Source organism: Chlamydotis macqueenii, chromosome 3 (assembly GCF_036417535.1).
Source record: "Chlamydotis macqueenii isolate bChlMac1 chromosome 3, bChlMac1.mat, whole genome shotgun sequence".
NCBI lineage: Eukaryota > Metazoa > Chordata > Aves > Otidiformes > Otididae > Chlamydotis > Chlamydotis macqueenii.
The window spans coordinates 48,702,820-48,729,358 of NC_141558.1; the positions used below are offsets into that span (position 1 = coordinate 48,702,820).

At 39.5% G+C, this 26,539-nt stretch overlaps 1 protein-coding gene across 2 annotated transcripts in view; it reads right to left on the reverse strand.

Annotated features, from left to right (window-relative positions):
* Window positions 1-26,539, reverse strand: part of PDSS2 (decaprenyl diphosphate synthase subunit 2) — a 127,448-nt gene that overhangs the window by 16,038 nt on the left and 84,871 nt on the right. The window contains exons 4-6 of one of the 2 annotated variants that reach the window (XM_086744988.1): window positions 13,965-14,039; window positions 4,082-4,255; window positions 2,492-2,623 (exon numbers count right to left, since the gene is read on the reverse strand). In XM_086744988.1, the coding sequence (XP_086601114.1) occupies window positions 2,492-2,623; window positions 4,082-4,255; window positions 13,965-14,039 (381 nt within the window). The remainder of the gene's footprint in view (window positions 1-2,491; window positions 2,624-4,081; window positions 4,256-13,964; window positions 14,040-26,539) is intronic. The other variant, XM_086744989.1, reaches the window with a different exon arrangement.

Below are 26,539 nucleotides of genomic sequence, written 5' to 3' on the forward strand. Positions count from 1 at the left end.
CCAAACAGCTAATTGGACATTTTAGTTATGCACATTAATGCACAAAGGTGAAAGGTGTTGCTGGCGAGGTCAGTGAGAACAGGAGAGACTCTGATCTTTACGGATCATTCATCCATAGATGTATCTATCTGTCTCCATACATACACACACGTACATACACCTACACATTTTTTTCCTACTATGACAAGGCTTTCCCCTGAACACATTCCACATCCCTTTTAAAGCAGTCTCTAAATTTCATCCAAATCAGAATCTAATCTTCTCAAAACACATATATTTAGCATTGATGAAACCTTCCACATCTGGATATCTGATATATTTTTCTCTTTCCAAATTAAGAGACAAGGGGGCTTTTAAAAGGTCTTCAGCTCAGCAGCAGAAAGGTGTACATGGCTCCCTCCACTCAAAGGCTTCCTTGGGAACAGCAACTGTATCCGGACCTCTACCAAGAGAGCTGCGGTGAGAAAATCACGTTCTGGGCACTCCACAGCAGTTCAGGTATCCTTCACGACCTCCCTGAAGACTGCTTTCATCTAAGATATGTATGTCAGGCACTGAGTTCCAGCCACATGCTTTCTGAGCAGGATACCGCTGTGGAGGCTACTGGGTGCAATGGGGCTCTCTACCTCCACTTTCTTGAACTCCAAGACCTTTCTGCAGGAGGAGGAAGCTGCCAAAGGGAGGTGCTCCCTTCAACCCATTGTATGAATGCTTCTATGGGCAAACGATCAAAGGAGAACGCCAGATTACTTAGCAGTAAAGGTCCATAATGTCGTTTCCATATACCTAGTCATAAACTCAGCTACTAAGAAGAATCTCTACCTGACAAGGACTGAGTGCACTGCGCACGTTCTGCCTATTTAAACCACACAAATGACATTGCACAAGAGGGTGGCTTATGAGCATACTCTTACGAGTACTGCCAACATGAGAAAGTCTCTGGTTTGAGTGCTTTGCCTACACTGCACGTCACACAGTGAATGTGACTATGGATGGTACCTCAAAGAGCTTGTAGTTAATGAAAGATAATTTTCCTCTCTAAATCAACACAAGCCAAAAAAGGCTTCTGGATGAGGTGTTCCACTTTATATTGAGCTAAAGTAGCAGCTAGTAGATACTTCTGCATAGTGCATTGCACCTTTCTTTTTTTCCCCCCTCCCTTCAGAGAACTGCTTCATTGTTTCTGTAATGCCCATTTTCAATATGAGAATCAGTAAGCAGACAGATGGCACCCCTGGAGTCCTGCAACCTCCTCTAGATTCTGCAGATGGGAAATAGTTTCAAAGCTTTTATACAGTGTGCTGTGGTAATACTATTATTCTCCAACTGCAATAATCCAAATCCATTTAAATCCAACTTGCACATGAGCCTTGTATTAATACTGTAGAATTCCAAAATTCCTCATCACACATTATAAACTACCAGCCTCTAACTCCTGAATTCTATACCACTGTAAGGCTATAGATTCTGCATATACTTCCCAAAATTTCACTGCTGAAGAGACTATGCCTTTTGCTTGCAATATGTGAAGGCAGGCTGCAACTTGGCCATCAGGAACACGGAACTAGGCAGAGGCTCAGACTCCACACCCTCTACCTGAGAGTCCTGCTTTCAAACCAGCAAAGAAAGGAGTCATCAGGAAGCACATCTTGAATGAATATACTTGCACAGAGCTAGCTTCTTATCGAAGGCAGCAGCCTTTCTCCTGAAAAATCTGTGTAATGACTGCAGGAATTTCCAAATGTTTAGAAAGACGAAAACATGTCCAACTGATGCAGGAAGAACTCAACAGAATGCTTAATTTTGGCCATTTTGGCGTTTTCTCCCCTTTCCGTCCCCTACAGTTATCTATTTGTGTTTAAGCGACACCCAGGAAGCCATTCATGGACCTGAATCCTACTGTGCTACATGGCATGTAAAAAAAGGTCTACACCACGTAGCTATCTTATTCTTAATGCCTTCCTCATCTAAGGATTAGAGAAGAACAGCTGAACTAAGAGAATGAAGGTTAAGGGTATCAGCCAGCTAGATCTCACAAATATTTTGTAGTGGTCAGGAAGCCAAGTCCCCCAGATCCTCCTCCCCCTCCAAAATTACTGCTCCCAGAGCCAACCTGACAGAAGGAAAAGTGTGCCTACCTTTCAACTACCGTAACGCAAAGTTCTCTGCTTTAAGCTGACAGTGAAAGCAGCTTTAAGCTAAGACATGGGGCTGCACAAGTGTTGCAGAGGAACAGACATATGCTCCACGCAAATGAATCCGCTTGTTACTCCGATACACAGAAAGTTGACAGAGCTTGACTGTCAGGTCCCTAGGTTTCCCCCTCTTGAAAGTGTGGGAGAGAGAGGTGGTAAGTTCTGGAGAGCAGAGGTAACCTCTATGTTGTCTTGTCCGTTGTTAGTTTCTAAGTTTCTCTGCAGATTGAAAGTACAGATAGGAAGAGAGATACAAATGGCAAAACTAGGAAATTCTAAACAATGCTTTAATTTACCTCTCTGATCTGTTTAATCCATGCCTCCCTTCCAAGGAATTCCTGATGGAGGACTGCAGGAGCAGAGTTCAAACTGAAGGCCATGGTGTCACTAGAACTTTCTTTAACAAATGGCTGAAGGTCCGAATGTAGCTGAAAGAAAAATATCTTTCTTCAGTTCCCAGAAACAGTCTATACATATCCACCCACTCACCAAATCAAGGTCCACATCCTGATTCTATACCACTTTCTGCTCTGACACTTGTACTTTGGTTGCACTTTTTCAAGTTTGGGGGAGGGATAGGAAGAGGTTGAAAGCGCTGCAGTGGCAGAAAGCTGTGGTAAAGAGAAGCATGTAGAGAATGTGCAAAGAAATGAGTAAAGGACAGCTTGCAGAGCTGGGCAAGTGAGGGAACACAGCCAGGTAAGCGATTGTCGGGTGGCAGGAAGCAGAAAAAAAATATAAACGAAAGAATGATCCAGTCTTTGGTGGGAAGAATATCAGTTTTTAACCTGTGAAAGGTAATACATTCTACTTTTCAGTACCTGAGGAAGTTGATGCAATATGATCCTCCTGACAAAGGAAACATTACATAGCTAGAAGCTTTCTATGAAAATTGTGCAATCCTTTATCCACAACTGTATATCAATAGTGAATGTACTAATACTAAAGCATACTCAAAATATTAAGGCTATAGTCTGCACTAGAAGCAATTTACTGGTAGAGCTGTACCTCATAATAGCATATAGTGAGCACTTCTGTGGCAGTAAAGCTGTGCTTTACAAAACCTCTTCCTTCTCCTGGAGAAGCTAGAAACTGTCTAAACCAACTCAGCTGAAGTGGATGGGAGGTCTGTCTGCCTGTCTCAAGCTACACCTATACTTGCAAGTAGTGCAACAAAGTAGGAGCAGATCTTTAGAGCAAAACAAGAGTGGCAAGGATCTGAGTTCACAATGTGTGTGCTTTCCTTTGGACTAACTCTAGCTGTGGACTGAAGAACTACTAATGGAGGCCAGAGCTCTTCTCTGGGAAATCCTACTGCTGCAGAGGTGTAGGCTGCTCCTGTCTGTACCTGGTGATGTCCATCCTTATCCTCCAGCTAGCCCCTCTGGAAGTTACCTCCACAGCAGATTATTCAGAAGGGAATGTGTGTAAGTCTTTCAAGCCACTGCAGCTCATGCCTCAGCTCGTGTGCTGCTGCAGGCGGCTGAGCCTCTTGGTTACAATTCTCTGCAAGGTAGCAGCTGGGACCCAACACATGCTTCCTCCTGCAACTCCTTCTACTGGGACAGTGGCTTTAGGAAGAATGTAGGAACAGAGAAGGTAAAGTTTTAAGCTGCTACAGAAAGATGCACTATAGGAACATTAACAGAGCCTTGAATGAAATAATTTACGTTGCCAGGAGTGTGATTTTGCCAGTTCATAAGCACTGTTCGTACCAGCAGTTTCTGCAAACACCTTCACACCAGGCAGCAGTCAAATCTCTCAACATCACTGACCTGCTGGCAAAAAGCCTACAGCATAGTGGCAGTATATGACAGAGCTTGAGAGCAACACATCTTACAAGTCTCTCTGTATTTAAGAACCCAGAACGAAAGGAAAAGGCGTACCTTATGACTCATAGACATGTGCTTTCCATACTGAAATGCCATGTCCTGCATCTCAGTGCTGTGCTTCGCTAGCTCCATTGCAGCCTGGCAGCTCTTTGCCAGCAAGGCGCTATGCGACAGGAAAACCTGCTCCTTCCACGTAGATATGCCGATATCATCTGTAAGACAGTTCTCCTGAAAATGAAACAAAGGCTAACATGAAAACACCAAAGCTGCAGCTGTGTCAGGTTGCAGAAGTTAACGGTCTGGCACAGGATGTGCCGTGTGGTGAGTAACAAAACTCCTGGTGCCAAGGTGCTCAATAAGAAAGGGCATTCTTTGGGGATGAGTAGAGAAAAGTACCAGAATAAATATACTAGCAACTTCAACAAAAAACATTTTCATTTTCTGCTCAAAAAGAACAATGCAAAACGTGTGGAGCTGTCAACAGATTCCACATAGATCCTTTTCTTAATGACTGTTATCATTACACTGAACATCAACAGCTGATTACGTTCCTCCTGAGGTACTGGGGAGAGAAGAAAAAAAAAAAAAAAGTCCAACCAGAATACACTGCCACTGCAGCCCCTTGCCAGTTACCATGAACCAACGATCCCAAAAAAGTCCCTGCAATTTCTCCTTTGTAGTCATGAAAAAAAATTACCTTTTTATAGAAAAGGTATTAAAAATCCATATAGAATTGCACTGGAAAAATGAAGGACTGTGATAAAGAACTTGTACCTCTGCCACTCCCATATTAAGGACAAGGAATGACTGAAAGTATTCAAAAATAAATAAATAACGCTGTGATTTAGAAATGTCAAGTATTAACTTTCCAAGGGGACTGAGAGAGATCTCAGTGATGCCTCTAGTGAACTTTATCACCTTGACTGTAAGGTCAGAGATGCTCAGCACTTCTCAAAATCCTTTGTACCCAAAATATTAATTTGGATTACTTTCCACAAAGTTTTTTAATTAACACAAATTCAATCCTTTCTCCCCCAAGCCCAAATTCAACTGCAGGTCCTTTGGCTCTCAAGGTGTTACTATGCCACTATTTTACCAATGGGTTTTCAAAGCTAGACATGACTTGCAACCTTTCTCATATACACAACGTTACCGTCACACGTTTAGGAACTCTCTAAAGAGGCAAAAAAAAAACAAACCCAGAAAAGACCACAGTTGTTTCGCTTAGGAAAAACTAAAATCAGTAATGAGAAGCTACAGAAAAAATTTAAAGCATACAAATGTTAAAAGGTTTGTAATTTCTCAGTTCAGCCAAATCTGTAGCATACACTAAGCCAAAAGGTATTCTTTAAAAGAGTAATAAAAGAAAAAAATATCTTATATAACAAGACTTTTCCCTCAAAGTGATGTCAATTAAATTACTTAGAAGCAACCAAGAAGTAATGCTGTGTGACCCTATAGTTTTCCAGCAAGGTATTATCTGTCATGAAATCGGTAACAAATGAAATAGAATCCATCCGTTCAGCTCTAATTTTCCTCCCTTATGGATATCGCCCAGAAGTGCTGCGTTACAAGGGAGAGGATAATTTGAGACTAATGGAAAAAGTAGGAGAATTCTGCAATGCCAAGTAACACAGAGCTGTATCAAAATGCCTTTGCTTTCAGACATACTATTAACTTATACAAGGAAAGTGAAGAACAGAGAAACCACATGTTTGCTATTACACATACTATAACTTATGAAGTCAAGCCTAAACTTTCCTCGTGTTTCATTTTACTGTAGTATTTTTGTTTTACTACCTTAACTCAGCCCAGAGCATGTGCAAATTCCCACGACTGGCAAAATATCAAAATGAGCATTTAATTCAAGTAGTTTCCTACATATCAAGTATTTTTTTTTCCCCACTCAGATAAAGATCAATATATTTTAAATTTAAAATCAGGAGCTCTTGGAAGACGCAACACCATCTTTTCCTTAACAACCAATCTGCTCAGTGAAAAAACAGTATTTACTCAAATTTGCTGGATGATATTAAAAATTGGCAGTGATTTTTATAATTATTTGTTTTAAACCCAACCAAGACAAAAATACTCTAGAAAGGTATTCTGAAACAATTTATGAAGTTACAGAATTGTCGTGGTTTTGTTTAGTGAGGGGGGCCCTAAGGTGGTAGCTTCTGTAGGAAACTGCTAGAAGTCGCTCCCCTTTGTTCAGTGGACTCGGCCGGGCCTAGGGCGGACCCGCTGCTGGCCAAGGCCGAGCCGATTGGTAGCAGAATGTTCTGTGATAATGCCTCTGCGATAACGTATTTAAGAAGGGGAAAACAGAAAAAAAAAAGAAGAGAAGAGAAGATGTGAAGAAGCTGAGCGGGGGCAGAGGCGGAGAGGGGGAGACGCAGGACTTGTGGGCCTTGCAGGCCTCACCCTCTGGCCTCTCCCCAGGCAGCCAACTGGGCCCAACTCGGCCCGGCCTGGCTGCAAGAAGTGGAGAGGAGATGAGATGGATAATGTGAAGAGATTCTGAGAGGCGTCTGCCAGCCTGTTGTGAGGAACGGCTGTAGATGCCAAGGTCAGTTCAGAAGGAGGGGGAGGAGTAATGCGGCTCCTGGCCAAGATTCCCCTGCAGCCTGTGGTGATGGCCATGGTGGAGCAGGTTGTCCCCCTGCAGCCCACGGAGGTCCACGGAGGAGCAGAGATCCACCTGCAGCCTGTGAAGGACCCCACACCGGGGGAGGTGGATGCCTGAAGGAGGCTGTGGCCCGTGGAGGGCCCGCTGGGACAGCTGTTCTGGAGGGACTGCACTCCAGACGGAAGAGATGACCCACGCTGGAGCAGTTTCATGAAGGACTGTGGCATAGAGGTGGGACCCCACACTGGAGCAGGGGAGGAATGTGAGGAGTTCTTCCCCCAATTAAGATGGGGCCTAAAACAACGCGTGATGAACTGACCACAACCCCCATTCCCTCTTCCCCCCTGTGCTGCTCAGGTGGAAAAAGGTAGTAGAGATAATGTTAAGCTCGGGAAGAGAGTATCTTGTTCTCTCTCTCATTATCCTGCTGTTTTTAGTAATAAATGAATAGTTTTCCCCAAGTTCAGTCTGTTTTGCCCATAACGGTAATTTTAAGGATTTTCTCCCTGTCCTTATCTCAAACCTCAAGCCGTTTTTCTTATATTATCTCCCTCTATTCTCTTGGAGGGTGGGTGGAGTGAGAGAGAGATTGCGTAGTCTGGTCCCAATCGGGGCTGAACTATGACAAAAATCTTTTAGAAGATTCCTAAGCTGAAAACATTTGCTTGCTGGAGCCTTTGAGCAGTAACAGAAATGTGGACCTTATCAAATACCAACGTCAGGAACTGAAGAAGCTTAAACAGTCATTGCAACTCAACATATACAATGAAATTAATTTTACGATTTGTTACAAAAATACATTCGTCTTCAACAAGGTTGAATTTCATCACAGGATTGAAAATAATTGCACAAGTTACTGTCTGCTACATGAACATCATGTAGGACCATCAAGCATCTAAAATGGACATCCAACTTAAAAAAAAAAAGACAAAAATTTGAGACATATTTGAAGATATGGTATTGAAATCTTAAAAATTGTGAATCTCTGGGTTACAGAACAAAGGCAGCTGTAAAAAGGCATTATGCCCATATGGATGTGCTTTAGCATATGAGCATGCAAGCCAGAAACATAGCTGATTTTGATCACAGAACATCTTATGACCACATACCCCTAAAGTTTCTGCTGCTCAAAAAGGCAGAGGCAGACACAACCTTTCTTCAGCAAAGTTTTCAAACAATCCAAATATAATTTTTCCCCAAGCTTAACTTGTGTTATATACAAACTGGCCACCAACCACACTACATTCTTACAAGAAAGGTATGTATGACAAGATCTAAACACTATTTTAAAACATCAAGGGAAAGATGAAACTAGTTTTAGATTGTGAAGTTTGTGAAATCCGACATCATGACAGCACTTATTATTTCGTAAGTTGTCTTCTGTTTTGTCAGCTGTTGATATTTCAAAGGATAAATATAAAAAGTGGACATCAGCTGGCCCAGAAGACTCCTAGCAGCCTTTCGTATAAAACCCTTTAAAAACTCAAATTAATTCTTGCTGTAGTAGACAGTGCTCAGACATTTGATTAACTGTTGCCTATGGAGTGACCTCATTCAGAAGTTCTGTTTCCAAGAAACAGGTTCAGATCACAACCAACCCTGATGCTGTCTGAGTAGCAGAAGCTGGACGAAGAGAGACGAACCCCTTGCCATCCCTGGAAGAAAGCAGCCAACTCCAGTTTATATAACATCAGCATGAGAGTACAGGGAAATATCTGAATCCAGCTCTGTTCATCATCATTTCCCATGGGAAATAAAGAACAGCTGAGGGTGCTTCCATTTTACTAATGGCAAGTTCAGTCACTGTTTTGTTAGGAAGAAATTGTCTAGTTGAGGGTTTGGTTTTTTTTTTTTTGCTAAGCTACTTCCATAATTTAAATTGAGGTTGAAACAATCATCTCAGCCAACAGGAAACAAACAAAAAAAATATTAGAAAATGAAATTGTGGGACAAAATCTGCAATCATAACCATCAGGACCGACAGCTCAAAGTGATGATTACAAGGATCCCCAGTACAAAAGTACTTAAAATAACTCAGTTTGATTTGTCACACCAAAGATGATGCTTATATGCAGTTCAGCTAAAAACATATTAAGGAAAATATGAATGAAAAGTGTGTCTTAAAAGTGCACAAAACCATTTGCAAAACGGGGAAGGAGTAGAAGGTCAGACTTTTCAATGTAAAGCTTCAGCTATAGTTTGTAACAGAGCCTTTATTTTATTTCCATACCATGGCAGCTCTTTCTTAGCCATCTGCTGTTGCACAAAATGATCAAAAATGTCTGAACCACTTATATCAAACTTTAGTTCAGTTCTCAATGGACAAATAATCCACAGAAATATTTTAAAGTAGCATTTTAAAGTTTTAAATTAGGTAGTTCAAGAACTTCTATTTTACATAAATAAAATCCAGCGCAACTATGAATCCTTCCACCAGTAGCAAGACCCTGCAAAACATCTTGCACGTGGTTCACGTAAGCTTTCAACAAATGTGTTCCTGCTTGCTGAACATGACAGGGCATGTTTTATTGGTCTATTAATACATGTCGTCACTGCTTTTGGAGGAACAAGGGTGTCTGCAAATGGGTCACCAAAGTATGCCACCGACTACCTAATACTTTTATTATGACACTGTAAAAAAAACCAAACACATGACTTTTAAAAAGTTTGAAAAATTACAATAAATTTAAATATCTTTCCACATCTGTTACTTTTAAATCTCTCTGGAAAAGCTTAGTATTTAAAAGAACAAAAGCAGTAAACAAATAACGTTGGCCTTCTTTCTAGCTATGCTTTTTTATTTTCCCCTCTGACACATTTACCCATTCTGTTCACAGATGTTCTTTACTCAAATTCCATATTTTATCCTTCCCTTTTGTCTTGCAACAGAAATACTTGTTTAAAAAGAAAAAGAAAGCTCTGACTCGGACACCCTACCCTGCTAAGAGATGTTTTACATGACTCAAAATACATTTGATTTACCTCCTATGGTAAAATTTATAAGCAAGTCCTTTACTTATAACATAGACTCATAGCAGTCCGGTTGATGGACACGCGCAGTGTTCCAAGACATTATTCCTTATAGCAGGACAGGTGACCAAAAACCAAAGAAGAACTGGTACAACTCACTGCACGTAGTCAGTGTTTTGCCAGAAAACAAACTTACTTTCATTAAAAAAACCCTACCTTGGTCAAAACCAAATACCTGTTAACTCACTATTTGTTACAATGAGTACTTGCCACCAATGTATTTATTTTTAAAACTTGCTTTACGTATTAGTTATACACAATTTTCACACAATTGCATTGAAAATTTCAAAAATACCTAGCAGCTCTTCTAGCCATCAGTGGAACATGTTGGAAATGGCCTTGTCTTACATAACAGTCCCCTTCTGACACTAAAAATGAGTTTTGACAATGCACATTTAGCATCATCTAGATATTCTGGAGGTGAGGGGAAAAAAAAAAAAACAAACACAGCAGTTTTCCATGAACATCCCTAATACTTTAAGATTGCAAGAATGGTCTGGCAGGTAAAGCACAAGGGCCAACACCCTCAAGTTCTGCTCTTATTTTGCTGTTTGACCTTGAGCTTCCCTGTATCTCTTGCACCTGTTCAGTGAACTGACAGTGATGCTAAAGCATTCTTCATTAATATTTGTTAAATGATCTGGGATATTAAGACAGAAGGTTTCTGTAAGTGCGACAGTATTCTGTGAGATAGTAAACATTTTTGGAAGCTTTCAGTCTCCTAAAAGTAGGAAACAGAGACTCAGTGCAATGTTTTTCTGTTAAAAATAGATACCACAATCATGACTGAAGGCCAGATTAGACAACTTTCATCTCTGCACTCACTGAAGGCACAAGTTTTTACTCCCTAATTAGGCCCAGATTTAGGGAAGACAGACGAGAACTGGGAATAGTGTCCTTCACTCAGAGAATTTGGGGTTGAGAGGGGATTTAGCACACAAAGCTGCAAAGGTTTACCATATCACCCCTTTATGCTCCAGCTTACAGTCCAAAATATTAGCTTAAGCCACTAATGCAATGTTGTAAACCACAGCAGCTATTTACTGCTTTGAACACGAGTGACAGCCCTAACCTTCCGGCTGTCTTTGCAACCAAAGCCTACACTTTGTAGTTTGGATTGTCACTTTAAATAAAGATGAAGAGTTAAATGTTATATTTATTTTCCCTGTTTCGCGCAGAGCTAACGACTCACTATGCAGACAAGACCAAGGATGACCAAACAGAACGTCTAAAATAGGATGGCTGTAAGATTGCACATGGCTTTACAGAGAAAAAAAGGTGGTAATGAGAGCTGTCAAATAATTATATCTGTTGTTTGTCTTCACAAGTAAATAAGGTCAGGCTTGTCAGGTCAAAGGATCCTTTAAATTTTCCTACTGGGTCATCCAAATGAAGCAAACAAACTTTTTTTTTGGGTAAACATTGGGTCTCAGAGGAGAAAGATGAATTTTGCAGAGTTATTTTTGTCTAAATTGAAAGATAAAACCATCTAGGCAGACAAAGTTCACAACAACTATGTGCTAAGTAAGAAATTAGTCTATTTTATGGTACTGGGGAGCTTTATAACAACTGCATTAAAGACATATTTAACACGTAAAGTACAATTTTCCTGCCTCAAAAAAAAAAAAAAAAAAAGAGAAGATATGTTTCTGCTTTTCTAAACTGAAGACATTCTCAGCAATAAAAATGTCATTACTAACATCTCTATGCCTTACTCTTAAAAAGAAATAAAGTTTGACATTTGAGACTTAGTTGCGGAGCAGATTAAAGCATTTGTCTTACATCTAGGAAATATAGTTCAGATTTTTGTTTTGATCAAATTGCAATTAAGGATAGAGGGAAGATGCACAAAGTATACGAATAAGATAACAACTGACTTAGTCCATTTGGCAATCTTTGCTAAAGTGCTATGCAGGATACAAATGGGACACTGCATCAGCAGAACAGCTCGAGGAAAGCAGCAGGGATATGTCTCATACACAACATGGAACCAGATTTCTCAGAGGACAAGATAGAAAAAAAAAAATAGATCCCACACTTGTTTGTTCTAGGTCTCATCAGAAGCCATGTACTGCCCATTGTAAAGACTAAACTCCAGACACTGTCAGGTAATTTTCAGTGTCCATTATGCCACCACACTAACTGTGTTTTGAATTAACTGGTTTCCCCTTAGGAAGGGTATACTGTAGTTTCAGCTCCCATTAGACAGAAAAAGTCACTGACACAAAATAAGTCTTTTCTATTTGTAATTGGGCCGGGGAGGGTAAACATTGTGCAGCTGTGCTCAGTTTATCTCACAGTTCCCTCACAATCTACACATGTGGAGTGCTTCAGTAAGGCAACAGAAAACAAACAGAAAAAGAAAGACTAAGAAAAAGAAGATTAAGACCTTCTGCAGTGGCAGGAACTCAACAGAGCCCACAACATTTCTCATTTATACAGGGGCCATGGTTAAAATTCAATGCAGTTTCATCACTGAGATGAGCTTGTAAAGCTTTACTTCTACACACAAATGAGTAGCTGTTGTTTTAAATATGATATATCTGGTATCTACTTGCATTTAGAAACCTGCTTGAATATGGAAAATAAAATTTTAAACATTCTTTGCAAAAACATCTAAGACATCATCTATTATGACACATTAACCCTGAGCACAATACTTGGGAGCAATGCTGAAGGCTGCCGTCTGTTTATCCATGGGTTAAGCACAGCAGGGCAGAAGCACCACAGAGTTCCCAACATCGCATCGCTGCCAGGCTTCCACCTCTTGAGAGGTGCCAGAGGATGCTCTGTGCACGTTGTCCTCTGCGCGCAGCCTGGTGAGCCCGTGGCCCCAGGCGTTTCCTGAGTGCGGCAGTACTGCTTTCCTGCTACAGGCTCTTGCTTCCTCTGAGGAAGAGCTCAGCTCATCAACTCGTTTCAATCACCACGAGAGTGGTAAGCTTAAATGAGGTTAGTTTTAGTAACACATCTTTGCTACTGCAGAGTAGGAGAGACAGATACTGACCAGGGGAGTTGCTGGGTGGAGCAGCGCCCTCCACGGCCAGCCGCTGTTACCTGACAGCAGGCTCCGCTTGCCCACAGTGGTTTGGCTGGTGCAGAGCCACCCACACAGGTAACTACTATAGAGGTAACCCATGGAGTTGGGGCTTCCATTAAGATATTAATTTAACTACATACTACAACATGACAATAGTAAACCAGAGCTGCAATCTACATAAACAACAAATATAAATTAATTTATACACTTCTCCAATCTTCAAGGCATCGCACCTACTGAACGTTAAGATTCAGGTCTCTGAGGCAAACGAAGCATGTGAGAAAAACATTTCTGTAAATAAATCTACCTGGATTTCAAGATAGATATTCACATATACAGACTGCTCATCATTCCTATACAGTGAAAACTTGCTATCATAAAACCTGTAGAGGTCATGGCAACTTTAAATTATCAATTTCTTGAATGTGTTAAGATACAGTCATGGCAAATGACAGAACGAACTCTTTTTTGCTCCAACATCCTGCCAAAGCAAGCCTACTTCAAGAAGTGTCTCTATAGGTTTCCTTAAATATCCTAGTCTTTACTACAAAAATAGCTAGATCTAATTTGACTACTTTTCATTACAGTTCTTGCCACACAAAACACAGTACATCTGTAATTGCCCTTGAAGAAATACAAGAGTATTTGGTGGGAAACGCTGACAGCTGCTGTCTTTGCCCATGCCAACTCCTGCAATGCACGCACGGTGACTTTTGGTGGAGAAGAGCACAGTGCTACACTCCTACCGCTTCATGATAAACCTCATGTTTATACTATCAGAAGATGAACACTCAGAAGAAGAAAGGACTTTATACAAGTCTGAGATAAGTATTTCGTAAATATCTTTGGGCTTGGAAATGAGGGATTTAATATGAAAATATCAATGATGTTGACCACACTGTAATAAATGCCTCTAACAGAACCTTGACTGGAAACCTCTGGAAATGTTCAAAAAGCCCTCAGTAAGACATGTCTAAAGCTCCTGGTAATGACACATGTTTTTATTTCACTAGGCATTCACAGAAATAAAATAGTCCTTCCTTGAGCATTTCTAGAAACTTCCATCAGAGTTCACAGGTGTCATAACTATGTTACTGCTGAAATTCACTAAGACTGCAGATAATTCTCTTCCTCCCTCTCCCTCCTCCTTTTAAAAAAAAATGAGAAAGTCATCACATTTTAGTCACACATTAGTACCACCAAACTTCTTGGGTATGTAAAACTACTGAAATCCTTACCTCAGATGATTTTGAGTTTTCGTAATATATACCTTGAACTAAGTCACCAATAGCACTGGAAATGAGTTCCACAACCTGTAAAGGAAGAAGAGAAAAAGCCTTTAATTATCACCATATTTACTAACAAAGCTACCGACAGATTTCCACAGAGATAAATGGTTATAACTTTCCTTGCAGAAAGCTAGTGGTGAAAGACTGCAGGATTTACTGGGATATATTCTGCACAAGCTCTCTGCTAAAATCTCTACTACAGTAACTCTTCTATCAAAGTTTTAAGCTAATATAAATGAAACACAAGACTGACTTCCCCCTGCCCCCCTAAAGTGTGAACTATGGAGTGTATTCTCACAAGGACGTTCACAGAACTAATAAATCCCAGTTCATGAATATGAGACAGTACCTCATCTGGGCTTTGTTTTGTTTTGTTTTGTTTTTTTTTTTTCCTGCCAAGTAAATACTTCACAATACCTCTCATTGGGAGCTGTTAAAATTCTAATCTTCGTGGCTAATACAGAAAAGTCAGAATCCATAGAAAGGTAACCTTTCAAATGTGATCATTTGGTATTCGGGTGCCCTGGGAATGCACTGTGGATGTATTTAGTGCAGGGCCTGAGGCTCAGCTGTACCACATACACTGAAAGTCTGCAGCATGGGAATGTTTAAATCAGATTTATCAATCTGTATTATCTTCAGGGTTCAGGCTTTTTGTTTTATTCAAGCGAAGCCTAAAAATCTGAACTTGATCCAGAATGTAAAACAAGCAGTCCATGGTCTCCCTGGAACCACCGTACAATTTAAAGTCGAGCACATGAACTGTCTTAATTGGAACAAAATACTCAGATTCATTGTAAAATTAAATGCAGGCATTTCAAATAAGCACACCTTAAGGCTACCTTTAGTTGCTCAGAAAGTTTTAATTTCTTGAATGTTTAATTTCCTATGCATATGAGTCTACATCTGATTCCTCTTTTTGCTTCCTAAAATTCAATGCAGTTCTTATTGAATTAAAAGATTTAGTTTCAATTTTTATCGCTATTGTAACTGAATACAAGAAGTCAAATGATAAAACCCCTAACAGAAAGATATTTTAACATTTAGACATACTTTATTTGATAATAAAAACACATTTGTATGCTAGGTTTCAAGTACTAGCAGAAAGGTTGTGTGTTTTCTTTTTTTTTTAAACACTGGTTTATATACATATTCATACACACAGAGCAAGCGCTAACTTTAGAAATGGTGCTGATTAAAAGTCATGTTTTTTCTTGCAATGCATATGGGTTAATTTGCAAGACCTATAAAAACAGCCAAAAAAAAAAAAAAAAAAAAAATCACTTTGCCCTTTAGGAAACTAGATACCAAAGAAATATTGTAGCAATATGAGCTGCAGAGGAACTGAAAGGACAAAGATCCTACAGTGTTACCAGATGTGTTGAGTTATTTAAGTGGGGAACAGAGAAAATGAGGGGCTCTTTTTTTTCTCCCCCCCCCCGCTCCTTTTTTTTTTTTTTTTTTTTTTTTAAAGAAAGGTATCAGATAAGCCCTATTCCCAAATCCAGGAGGATTGAGTATCGCCAATAGGTCTATGAAAGTCTGTAACTAAATGCCCAGGATCAGATTGTATTACAGTTTATACAAGCAACATCCCAAGATTCTTCTGATGGCTAGGACACATAATACAGATCAATCACTCACTAAAAAATGTTATGGTTTGTGAAACGGTCTGAGCTCAGAGACCTACACTGGTAATACGAAGAGGAATTTACAAAGACACTGAGTCCTACTCTAAATGTCAAAGTGATAGCATGAACTTTTAACAATGCAGCTGGCTCTGGATAACTAGACCTTTTCCTCTCTTGCCTGAAACTCTAGACTGAGCAGGACCCTGTTTTGGGGTTTCTTTTTTCCATCTCTCCTCTCTCTTTTTAATGCAACTCTACTCTCAAAGGCAATTTTAACTGACTTAAAACAATCTCAGTGAAACATTTGTGAACAACTGTACCTCTTCCTCTTATAGTTTATAAAACATCTTAGGAGAATTACACATCCACTATTTAGAAGAATCCATATATTAAATACCATTAGGCCTTCAGTGACATATTGAATACTCTATGTTAGCAAAAAAAATTAGTATTAATATTACCTCCCTCCTCTCCAAATATCTCCCTTTACAAAAAGAAAAAAAAAAAAAAAAAAAAAAAAGGTATGTTTCTAAGGTAAGCGCAAGGCTGTGCAGATCACCACCAGGAATGAAATTCTAGTTTCAAGAGCACAGTGGGATGCTTGCATGAGGCTCCGTTACTTTATCAAACTTAATCTGATCTATGAAAAGCATCTGCTGCATAGCATCAGTGGCCTGGAGTCCTGAGCACTGGGGAAAGCAATGAAAAATGAGGAAGCCAGGTAATTTTCCCCTGTATCCCAAACTGACATAGAGGAAGAAAAATTATTACAGATTCAGCAGTATTCATGCAATCAATGATACACTGACTAGTTCTTATGCATCACTTTTCATCAGAAAATTGGAAAGCGACCAACATCCACTGTAAAACTTATTTCCTCCTGGTTTATGTAAGGGGAAAACAGTGACAGGGAATTGATTTTCCCCAAAATCATGCAGCATGCCAGTGGAAGAGCAGAAAACAGCATCCAAGTTGTCTCTTTTCTCATCGCTGCCTTTCTGCCTGACCAGTGCCCTGTTCAACTTGCTGACATTTCTGAGAAGCAAGTTTGAAGAGCCGGAAAGGTAGATGAAAAATTAAGTGCTCCCAACTGTTTTTCGTTTCAATTTGAATGTTGAGCTCCCCTTTAAACAAGTTCAAAGACAGGGAAAGGGAAGAAAGAACTGCCAAAATTAGTGGTTGAAAACAGCAGTGTCTCAAAAGAGACCAAAGGCAGCCTGTTCATAATCTCTTTTCCCACTATTTTTTCACTCCTCTATGCGTTTTGGAGAAGTCTGCTCCCTCTTTTGTACTCAAGATGAGCAGGAGTAATGTCATATTGAAAGAAAAACTTCTGCTCTGTTTTTCATTTTCCACTTTGCATCGGCAACTTCCAAAACGTTGTTTTCCTCTCCCCAGGACCATCCACAGGCCTAGGAGTAACACACAGGATGATGACCAGTTCCTTGCAGGTGACAGGTGAAAGCTCACACAAATAATTTAACACTCTTTAAACACATGTTCTGCAACAGTTCTGCAAGAGTTTGGTTTGGTGTTTTTTTTTTTTCCTAAGGAGGCACTACTCCAACACCTTCTGTAGAGATGTCCTCTCTTCTGCTTTTAAAAAGTCAACACAAAGGCCATCAATTTACGATGAACACAGGGAAGAGGTGGATCATTAAAGCTAAAATCTCTCCTACTATTCAGGCAGACTAAGTGTATGTTCTGGTTTTGTTAGTGAGGGGGGGCCTAAGGTGGTAGCTTCTGTAGGAAACTGCTAGAAGTCGCTCCCCTTTGTTCAGTGGACTCGGCCGGGCCTAGGGCGGACCTGCTGCTGGCCAAGGCCGAGCCAATTGGTAGCAGAATGTCCCGTGATAACGCCTCTGCGATAACGTATTTAAGTAGGGGAAAACAGGAAAAAGAGGGAAGAGAAGATGTGAAGCAGCTGAGCGGGGGGCAGAGAGGGGGAGGCGCGAGCCTCATGGGCCTTGCAGGCCTCACCCTCTGGCCTCCCGCCAGGCAGCCGACTGGGCCCAACTCGGCCCGGCCCGGCTGCAAGAAGTGGAGAGGAGATGAGAAGTGAATAAGATGTAAAAAGGATCCTGAGAGGTGTCTGCCAGCCTGTTGTGAGGAACGGCTGCAGACGCCAAGGTCAGTGAAGAAGGAGGGGGAGGAGTAATGTGGCTCCTGGCCAAGATTCCTCTGCAACTCGTGGTGACGACCATGGTGGAGCGGGTTGTCCCCCTGCAGCCCATGGAGGTCCACGGAGGGGCAGAGATCCACCTGCAGCCCGTGGAGGACCCCACGCCAGAGCAGGTGGAGGCCTGAAGGAGGCTGTGGCCCGTGGAGGGCCCGCTGGGACAGCTGTTCTAGAGGGACTGCACCCCGTGGAAGAGATGACCCACGCCGGAGCAGTTTCACGAAGGACTGTGGCCCGTGGGAGGGACCCCACGCTGGAGCAGAGGAGGAATGCGAGGAGTTCTTCCCCCGACGATGATACAGCGGCGTAAAACAACGCGTGATGAACTGACTGCAACCCCCATTCCCTCTTTCCCCCTGTGCCGCTCGGGGAGGGAAGGTAGTAGAGATAATGTTAAGCTTGGGAAGAGGGAGGGGTGGGGGGAGGTTATCTTGTTTTCTGTCTCATTATCCTGCTGTTTGTAGTAATAAATGAATAGTTTTCCCCAAGTCGAGTCTGTTTTGCCCGTGACGGTAACTTTAAGGATTTCTCCCTGTCCTTATCTCAAACCTCGAGTCGTTTTTCCTTATATTTTCTCCCCCTGTTTTCTCGGAGTGTGGGGGGAGTGAGAGAGAGACTGCGTAGTCTGGTCCGATCGGGGCTGAACTACGACAGTGTATAATGTGACTCAGTTTCTGAACACAAGCACGTGAGTGCTGATTCCACAGCAAGACAGAACTCATGCTCTGACCTTTCCACTTTATGCAAATATGAAATAGTCCAGAAGCCTGTCCTATGTTTCCATGCCAGAGGAGCTCTGAAGGTTCGAAGATCAGACATTTGGCGAAATCTAATTCACCTTTTCTGGTATAGTAACTTATTTATCAGAAATGCACAACTTTAGTCCTTCAAGTTTCTTTGCATTTACTTTGAGTCTAGTTTCTCAAGCTGAGATTTTCTAAATATTGATTGAAGAAATGAAACAAAACAGTGGTACTCAGGACATTCAACCAACACCATGTTGAATTTCCTCCCTTCTTTTCCTGAAATCAGACTAAATCTTTCAGGTAGTTTACCGAGGACCCACCTATAAAGGTAATTTGGGGGTTTAGAATTCCCAAAGCATTCTGCATACGTGATGACGCAGAACAGGGCCACACATTTACTGTCATGGGTACAGCAGCCTGGCTCTTGCCTGCAGTTCACTGCCCTGGGAGATTCAGCTCGGTCTATTAAAAACAGCCGTGTATTTCAATTAAAATGAAACTTGAAAGCTAGGAGGACTGCAGGGATATCACAGAATAGAATACATTTCAGTAGAACACTTTCTTTGAAGTCAGAAGGTATGATTCAGGCTCCTTCAAGCCCAGTAAAAGAATGGATTCTGGGCCCCACTCATCTTTCACAAGATTTCTAAACACCCTGGATGAAAAGTAGACATTGCTGCCATCAGTTTAGCAACTGAAGCACTTTGTTCCCTTTACTTGCCTTTGAAATATTTTGTTTAAAGTTCACTGCAACATAACATTGCATATGTATTTTTTCCTGTTTTTCATTCTAGTTTTAAAAAAGGAATGGATTTGAGCTCCATTCAATGCCTGGTGGTTTTATTTTAAATTCAGCAGCTGAAATGGAATTGATTACACAGACCACTCTATTTCAGAGTAGTAACACAGTGTCTCTCCAGACTCTCCTGGATATTTTCAAAAGGAACATCAGGGAAAGGATGAAGCTCTTGCAGGAAGACAGGAAACAGCACTAGGAAGAACACAGCAATGGCTACATCTTTGTTCCTCATCCTTCCCAATTTCTGTTTGACAAACTCCCTCAGCTTTGCCAAATTCCTTTCAAGAAGGACCATAAGTCATTCCTTAATTTCTTAATCCTTCTCCTTATGTCTCTTTGGGCTGCTGGTGTTGAAGGAATATCCTTTCCTCATATACCTGCTACCACAGACCCAACTCCTTGCTACCAATCTGTAGACTTGAAAAATGTAGCAGGACTTCTACACACAAGTAAAGAAGAAAATTAAATAGTCAGGAAATATTAAATATACAGATAAAAGTTCCTTCAACTGGCACTTGTTTTCCCTCCCCAAACAAGAGTTTATTTTTGGAAATATTTCCACACTTGAAAATTCCATGGAAAGTTCTTAAAATTAAATGTTCTCCTGCATTTGACACAGAAACATTGCAACACTAGAAAGCTAAAGACGTAACTCAATAAACAGGTAAAATTGGATTTTGATTGTTCAATAATACCTTTTTTTTTAAAAAAAAAAAAAAAGAGAGAGAATAAAACCTCTAAGGAGTTCCATTAACACTGGAATTCAATTTTCTTTCCTGGTAGTCTCCTCAAACATCATTACATCAGAGAGGTAATGAAGTGTGCTAGCCCACAGAATTTTTTTTTAATGTAATGTTTACTGAATCCTATTGGATTTACTATTTGAAATCATCTTGAGCTTTACTACTTTTTGAAGCTGTCCCTCTCCTAGTTGAGTACAGAAAGGACTCCTCGCAGTGATATTCTTTCTAGCAAGTTTTAAATGCTCTTGGAAAACACATTTACGGTTTTCTTCACTCTATTAATGATGAATTAGTAGTAAAATGCAATGTAAACACACCATTCAAACCCACTACTTGATAAAAAGGTACTTTCTAGACATAAAAAATCCTTCAAATAATTAGCAGCAGTCAATTTGAATATTGTTAGTATTGTCAAATACCTACCCCTTAAGTTCAGTCTACCTTAAGGATTTTCAACAATGTAACTTCCAAAAAAAGTTACCTTTTTTTATGATGATGCCACACTATCCACAGAAGGGGTTTTCCCTAGTATAAAGACTTTTAGTGCCATAGTTCAGTCATTTTCCTTAACGATAACATATCCAACGAAGAAATATTGTTTTCCCTTCTCTACCTCCACATGGTACCTTACAGAGTGTATTAATATCTTTGCAGATGCAATGCAGCAGATCCTTGCATTGAAGCATTCAACCAACTGCTGATGAGTGACTCAGGTTAGCGAAGTACGTGATTTCTCCAGCATGACCGTTTTGGATGGGGTAATTTTATTACAAATCTTTCTTCTACGTAAAACAGTGAACAAAGAAGGTATCGTGACTACAAGGTTCTGTAGCTATAAAACTCTCCTCATCAATAAATGACGCAGAAAAGCATAGCTATAAAACACTATTTCCAGTCATGCTGATGCAGACAATCATTAAACTGAGATATGTTTACAAATGAATTGTGGATTAAACTGAATTAAAAAAAAACTTGACCAGCTCAGAGTTGACAGAAATTATACCTGCAAGTGGTATCAACTATTTTGCATAGACTACATCTGAATAAAAGAGAATGAAAAGTAATATAATTTACCATCTGACAGATGGAATCAACTAAAGGAAGCTGCAGGTGTTTGTTAAACTAGCAAATCAACAGCCCCCTGTACCAGGAGTAGCAGCAATCAGATTCTAGACTCCAAGTGAAACGCTGCTGAATTTTCAAAACCAATTCTGGTTCATCCAAAGACTTAATCTTCTTGCAAGCCAACAAGATGTCAAATACCTCAGCGTTTTGTATTAAAATACAATTAACTCATCTACATAATTGCTATAATGTTATGCACTATACTATATTATTGCACTGACACCACTCCAGATATAAAGGCACTTTTAGTAAAAATTTGACCCTGGGAAGGTTCATTTTAAAGATGAGCTTTACTGCAGTGAAAAAAAAGAGGGGAGGATAGATAATCTGTCACCCTATTTACAAGACACATATTTTAACCTCTCCTAGTAGTAAAGCGTGTATAAACACCTGCTGAGAAAGAATGAAGAAGAGGGAGCCAAATTCTTCTCAGTGGTGCCCACTGATAGGAGAAGGCAATGGGCACAAATTAAAACAAGAAATTCCATCTGGACACATGAAAACACTTTATTGTGAGGGCAGTCAAACAATGCAACAGGCTGCCCAAAGGGGTTGTGAAGTCTCCATCTGTGGAGATACTCAAAAGCCATCTGGACATAGTCCTGGGCAACGTGCTCTAGCTGACCCTGCTTGAGAAGGGGTTTGGGCCAGATGATCTCAAGAGGTCCCTTCCAACCTCAACCATTCTGTGATACCAGCAACTGGTGGAAGAGGACCACAGAGCTGATTTTGCATACTCATATCTGCAGCACCAGTAATAACTTTTCTCCTCTTTGGAATAATAAACCCAAGGCCACAAAGTTGGTGCTAAATACTCCCTTAGGGAAGGGCTAAGTTTACTGATTGTACTGGGAATAGATTTTCCTTCTACAAATAGTTAAGTTCTTGGGAGACCAAGAAAGGCCACACAGACAAATTACAGATTCTTATCACTATTGCTAACACCTTTGAATTGCAACTGCATCATCAGAAAAATCTATTTTCACTTTTTAAAAGTGTTTTCTCTGTTGAAGTTGCACTCCAGGTGGACAGCTGACTATATACTAACCACTGTGATCTCCAGTCCTTCTGCCAAATTGTTTATCAACTGTCTTGTCATAACAGTCCACCTATAGAATAAAGTATGCTGTAACACCCCACATACCCAAAAATGGACGTTAATATGTATTAAGTCCTCACTCAAAAAAAAAAAAAAAAGGCTGTTTGAGATAATATTTTTAAGACAGTATTTCACCAGAAACCGATGTAATTGCTTTTTGTCCTACTATGCACTCTCAACATGAATCTTATTATGTTTAAGAAAAAGATTTTAAATGAAGCCAAGAAAACAGAACTTGTGATCTTCCAGTGCTTCAGCTATAAAAAGAACGAAGTTGGCATCGCAAATATCACTCATGGAGGACATCACCTTCTGCAACTTTATGAAAATCCATTTTCATTTTATAATTTGTAGATGAGCTAAATCTATTTAGCAATGAATTCCCCCATGATGTTTATCCATGGCTGTGAAAGAAAGAGCTGTAATGAACATCTCTGCTTTAAAAAACTCAGACAGTGGCAATACCTATTCTAAGGTGGTGAAGGAAGCAGCAAGACTGCTGGCTTTTCAGAAACCTTTTTCACAGTGTGCACCTCATGCTGAACAAAACATCACATACCTACAGTTTTCTTAAATTCAATTTCTTCTAATAATATTTTTCTTTTGAATATCCATTTCCTACATATTCAGGAAGAGATCAATATCTCTGATACAGTTTCTTGTTAACAGATAAGGAAATATCAAACATAACCACTTTTTAATGCTTGCCTCAAATCTTTGAAAGGCAACTTCTTGTTTGAAGAGTGTGGAGTTTTCCCCCTTTAAAAAAAAATATAAGAACCTTTCTTCCATAATTTAGCCTTAACATTCAATGAAATTGACTTTTTAATGTACATACACACACATATGATATGCATATCTCTCTCAAAGCCTGCAAATATTTTTGACTCCTAAACTATTTGTCTTCACTGCCAGACAGCTGCCAATTCAGTGCCATACATTAAGGTAGCAAACAACAGAGAGACAGACACTGCTAACCCCAACTATCCAGAACATATTTCCTAGGTACAGTGATTATCTTTGAGATCTTGGATGACCCTTGACTTTCCTCTCAACAAAATCAGCTTTTTCTTCAGTTTCTTCAAATTAGTTTTTACTTTCTTCTTCACTGATGTTCAAGAGTCATCTCTGAAAAGACTTCTCTCTTTCATTTATAGATATCATATTAGTATTTTCCAGACCATTCTGTCGATTAGAACGAGGCACACAGTAGTTCTATCAGACAAAGAACTACTTAACCAGGTGTTAGAAGTAGCTGTGTGGTTTACCCCTGAGGAAGACAATATTTATCTGGAATAAGGACAGGTATTCAGTTCAGGAACTGAAGCAGAAACATTGACTTTGATCTGCTGGTGCAGACCAGAGAAGCAGAAAGACATGTGCAATTGCTACCATGAGGAAGGCAAATTCAAATGTAAGTTAGGGAAATTTTAAGTGAAACAGTTCAGAGGCAAGAACATTAAATGGACTTTGTGCAAACCAGTATGAAAATCTTGAGTAGTCTATTGAAAATTCGTAAGAACTGAGTGGATAACTTTTTCCTGGGACTGTTACTTGCTCAGTCAAAACAGTATTGAGACAGAGCCTCGAATACTCACAATTCTGTTCTCAATAACTCCATGCCTTGATGCTTTCAAAATATTCTTGCAGTATATTTTCAGGAAAGAGCTTCAATCTTAGACTTGATGATTCACAGTGATGCCTATGATTCCGTATTTTGGTATCAGTCTCAATCCCAGTCCTTCCATTTCCTGCAGCAGCCATTCTGCCACAAGGTGCTGGTTGCAAGTCATATATGTCCATAAGGGATGTGGCAGAAATCACTTTTTTCTTCCACTCCCCAACTCTCCCTCTTTTTTTTAACACTATTTTTTTTTTTCATGCAGAAGTGGGAGGACAGAAAACAGACTGAAATCTAAACATAAAATTTTCCAGCAGTGCCACGGCCAAGAACCACAGAAAAATAAACTCTTTCAATACAGATCTATACTAACCCCAGTGGAGTCTAGCTTTGGGAAAGTTTAACATAACCATTAGCTTAAAAAAATCAGTACAGGTGCAAAAGGCCACTAAGGTAAAGGCTAGAGTTATTTGAGGAACACACTGATTAGAAATCAAAACAAAGTTAAGCAGTTGTAATCTCAAAACTGACATTCACTGCAATGTAATAGAACTCTTGCAGATCAAGACAACGACTGTTTCTAACCTATTACCACAATTACAGATTAAGCCTAATTTTTAGAATTTCAATTAAATTAATAAGCTAATAAGATGTGTCACCTAATCCTCTAATTTAACTTCTCCAAAAGACTGCTTTTCAAACATATAACCACAGTCATTAAGGTAATGAAATTTTTAAAAGATTTAATTATATTATCAGTTATATATAGCAAACGTGAAATCGAAAAAAAAAAAATCTATAAAAGACTCAAAAAACTGAATACTTCATTTGCTCAGGAGTTATAGTTATTTTAGGGGCTATAAATTTACAAACAAAAAAAAAAACCAAAAGCAAATTACGCACTTGCTAAGGAACTGTTCCACTGACACAAGGATGGAAGGGGGCAATGGGAAAAGCACAACACAGTAGAGTTAAGAGAGTCATTACCATCATTCTACAATTTTATCATCATCACAAGAACTGTTACCTCTAATGACAGCAGAAATGCTAGACAAAAGTTTTAAGGCAGCAGCGTGGGGAAAATTTGATTACCAAGTACTGATTCTAGTAGATTTTCACCTTTTATCTCTAACGTACAGGATTCTTTTTTTTCCCTAATGCTTAAATACTTTCACCAACTATTATAAAAAGTGCCTTTTTGCTACCCAAGGAACTTCACATGACTGTTAACAAAACTTTAGTAAAGAAAACTTACTAAAAATCCAGTCTTTGAGAACATTGGGGAAAAAACCACTGCATGTCCACTAAAGGGACAAAGTTTGTTTAAATTACAATCTCTTTTATGTTTTACTTTAAGGTAAACTAAAACCAAATTTACCTCTTATAAGCAAATGCAAATGAGTAAACTTTGGTGCACTCTAAAAATAACTGTTAAAACAAATAATGGTTTTGTTTATATTTGATTCATAATTACATATGAATCATAACGATGTATTTCTCAGTACTGAAAATGCATTTGTATTCTCCAATAAAATCTATGCTCAGTTGTATGCCAATATTTAGTATGTACATCAATATTTTAAGATACGTAACTGCTTATTTAGGGTTGTCCAAAGAAGAGCTTTATTCTGCAATAAGGCAATCATGATGGTTATGTTGTCTTATGTCATCTCATATTAGGTTAAAGGTTAAAAAACATTACAAGTTTTCCTTGGTTTTCTTCTCCATTTTCTGGACAAAACATGTTCCTTAAGTGTACTTTTCCATAAATCAGTTCAGAGCTCTTTAAACTTATCTGTATTTTTCAGTAGTGTGTGGTTTTGAGACATGCCCTTATGGCACTCTACAATACTAAATCAGAATAAAAAAACTCAGCAGTATAGATACTATCCTACTCCCTATCTAGTCCAGAACACCACCAGCAAAGAGTGCCTCAGGGGAAGCCACAGCAAGACAGACCTGATAACATACTTGAGAAAAGCTGTTCATCCTGATCTCTAGAAAAAAAAATTCAAGTTGTTTTTTGAAATTTTTTTTTTCTCTCAAGAACTCAATTTCACTATCAAACATCATAACCTGGCTCTCTCAATCCGATCAGATCTCTGCTTCTTATCAGATTCATGCCTCAGCGTCACCTAGCTGCTCTGTGAGATGATCATTTTAAAGGTACTCCTCTCTGACAGCAGCTTGGATAGGGGAAGAAAAAGGAAGTAGATAAGTGAGCAGAGGCAAATTAAAAATACACACATGATGTGAAAATGGTTTTATCATCAGCTTCAGTGCTCTATCTTAACACTGTAACTGGGAGCAAACACATTACTTCTGGTTCTCACCTTTTCCCCTTTATTTTTTTTATCCTGCCTTCTCTGATCAATACAGCTACTGAATCTCAGATGGAAAAATCAGATTAAGGGTCTTTGTTTATTTTATGTAAAATATAAAACTACTTAGCAGGTACTTATGGTTAAGATTTTCCATCAGAGAAAACAACAAAGAACAGCTCTTTCAAAATAACTTCAATTGCTCTGAAAATAACTCATCTCACAACTACATTTAGCAAGAAGCACCTTCTGCTCCCCTC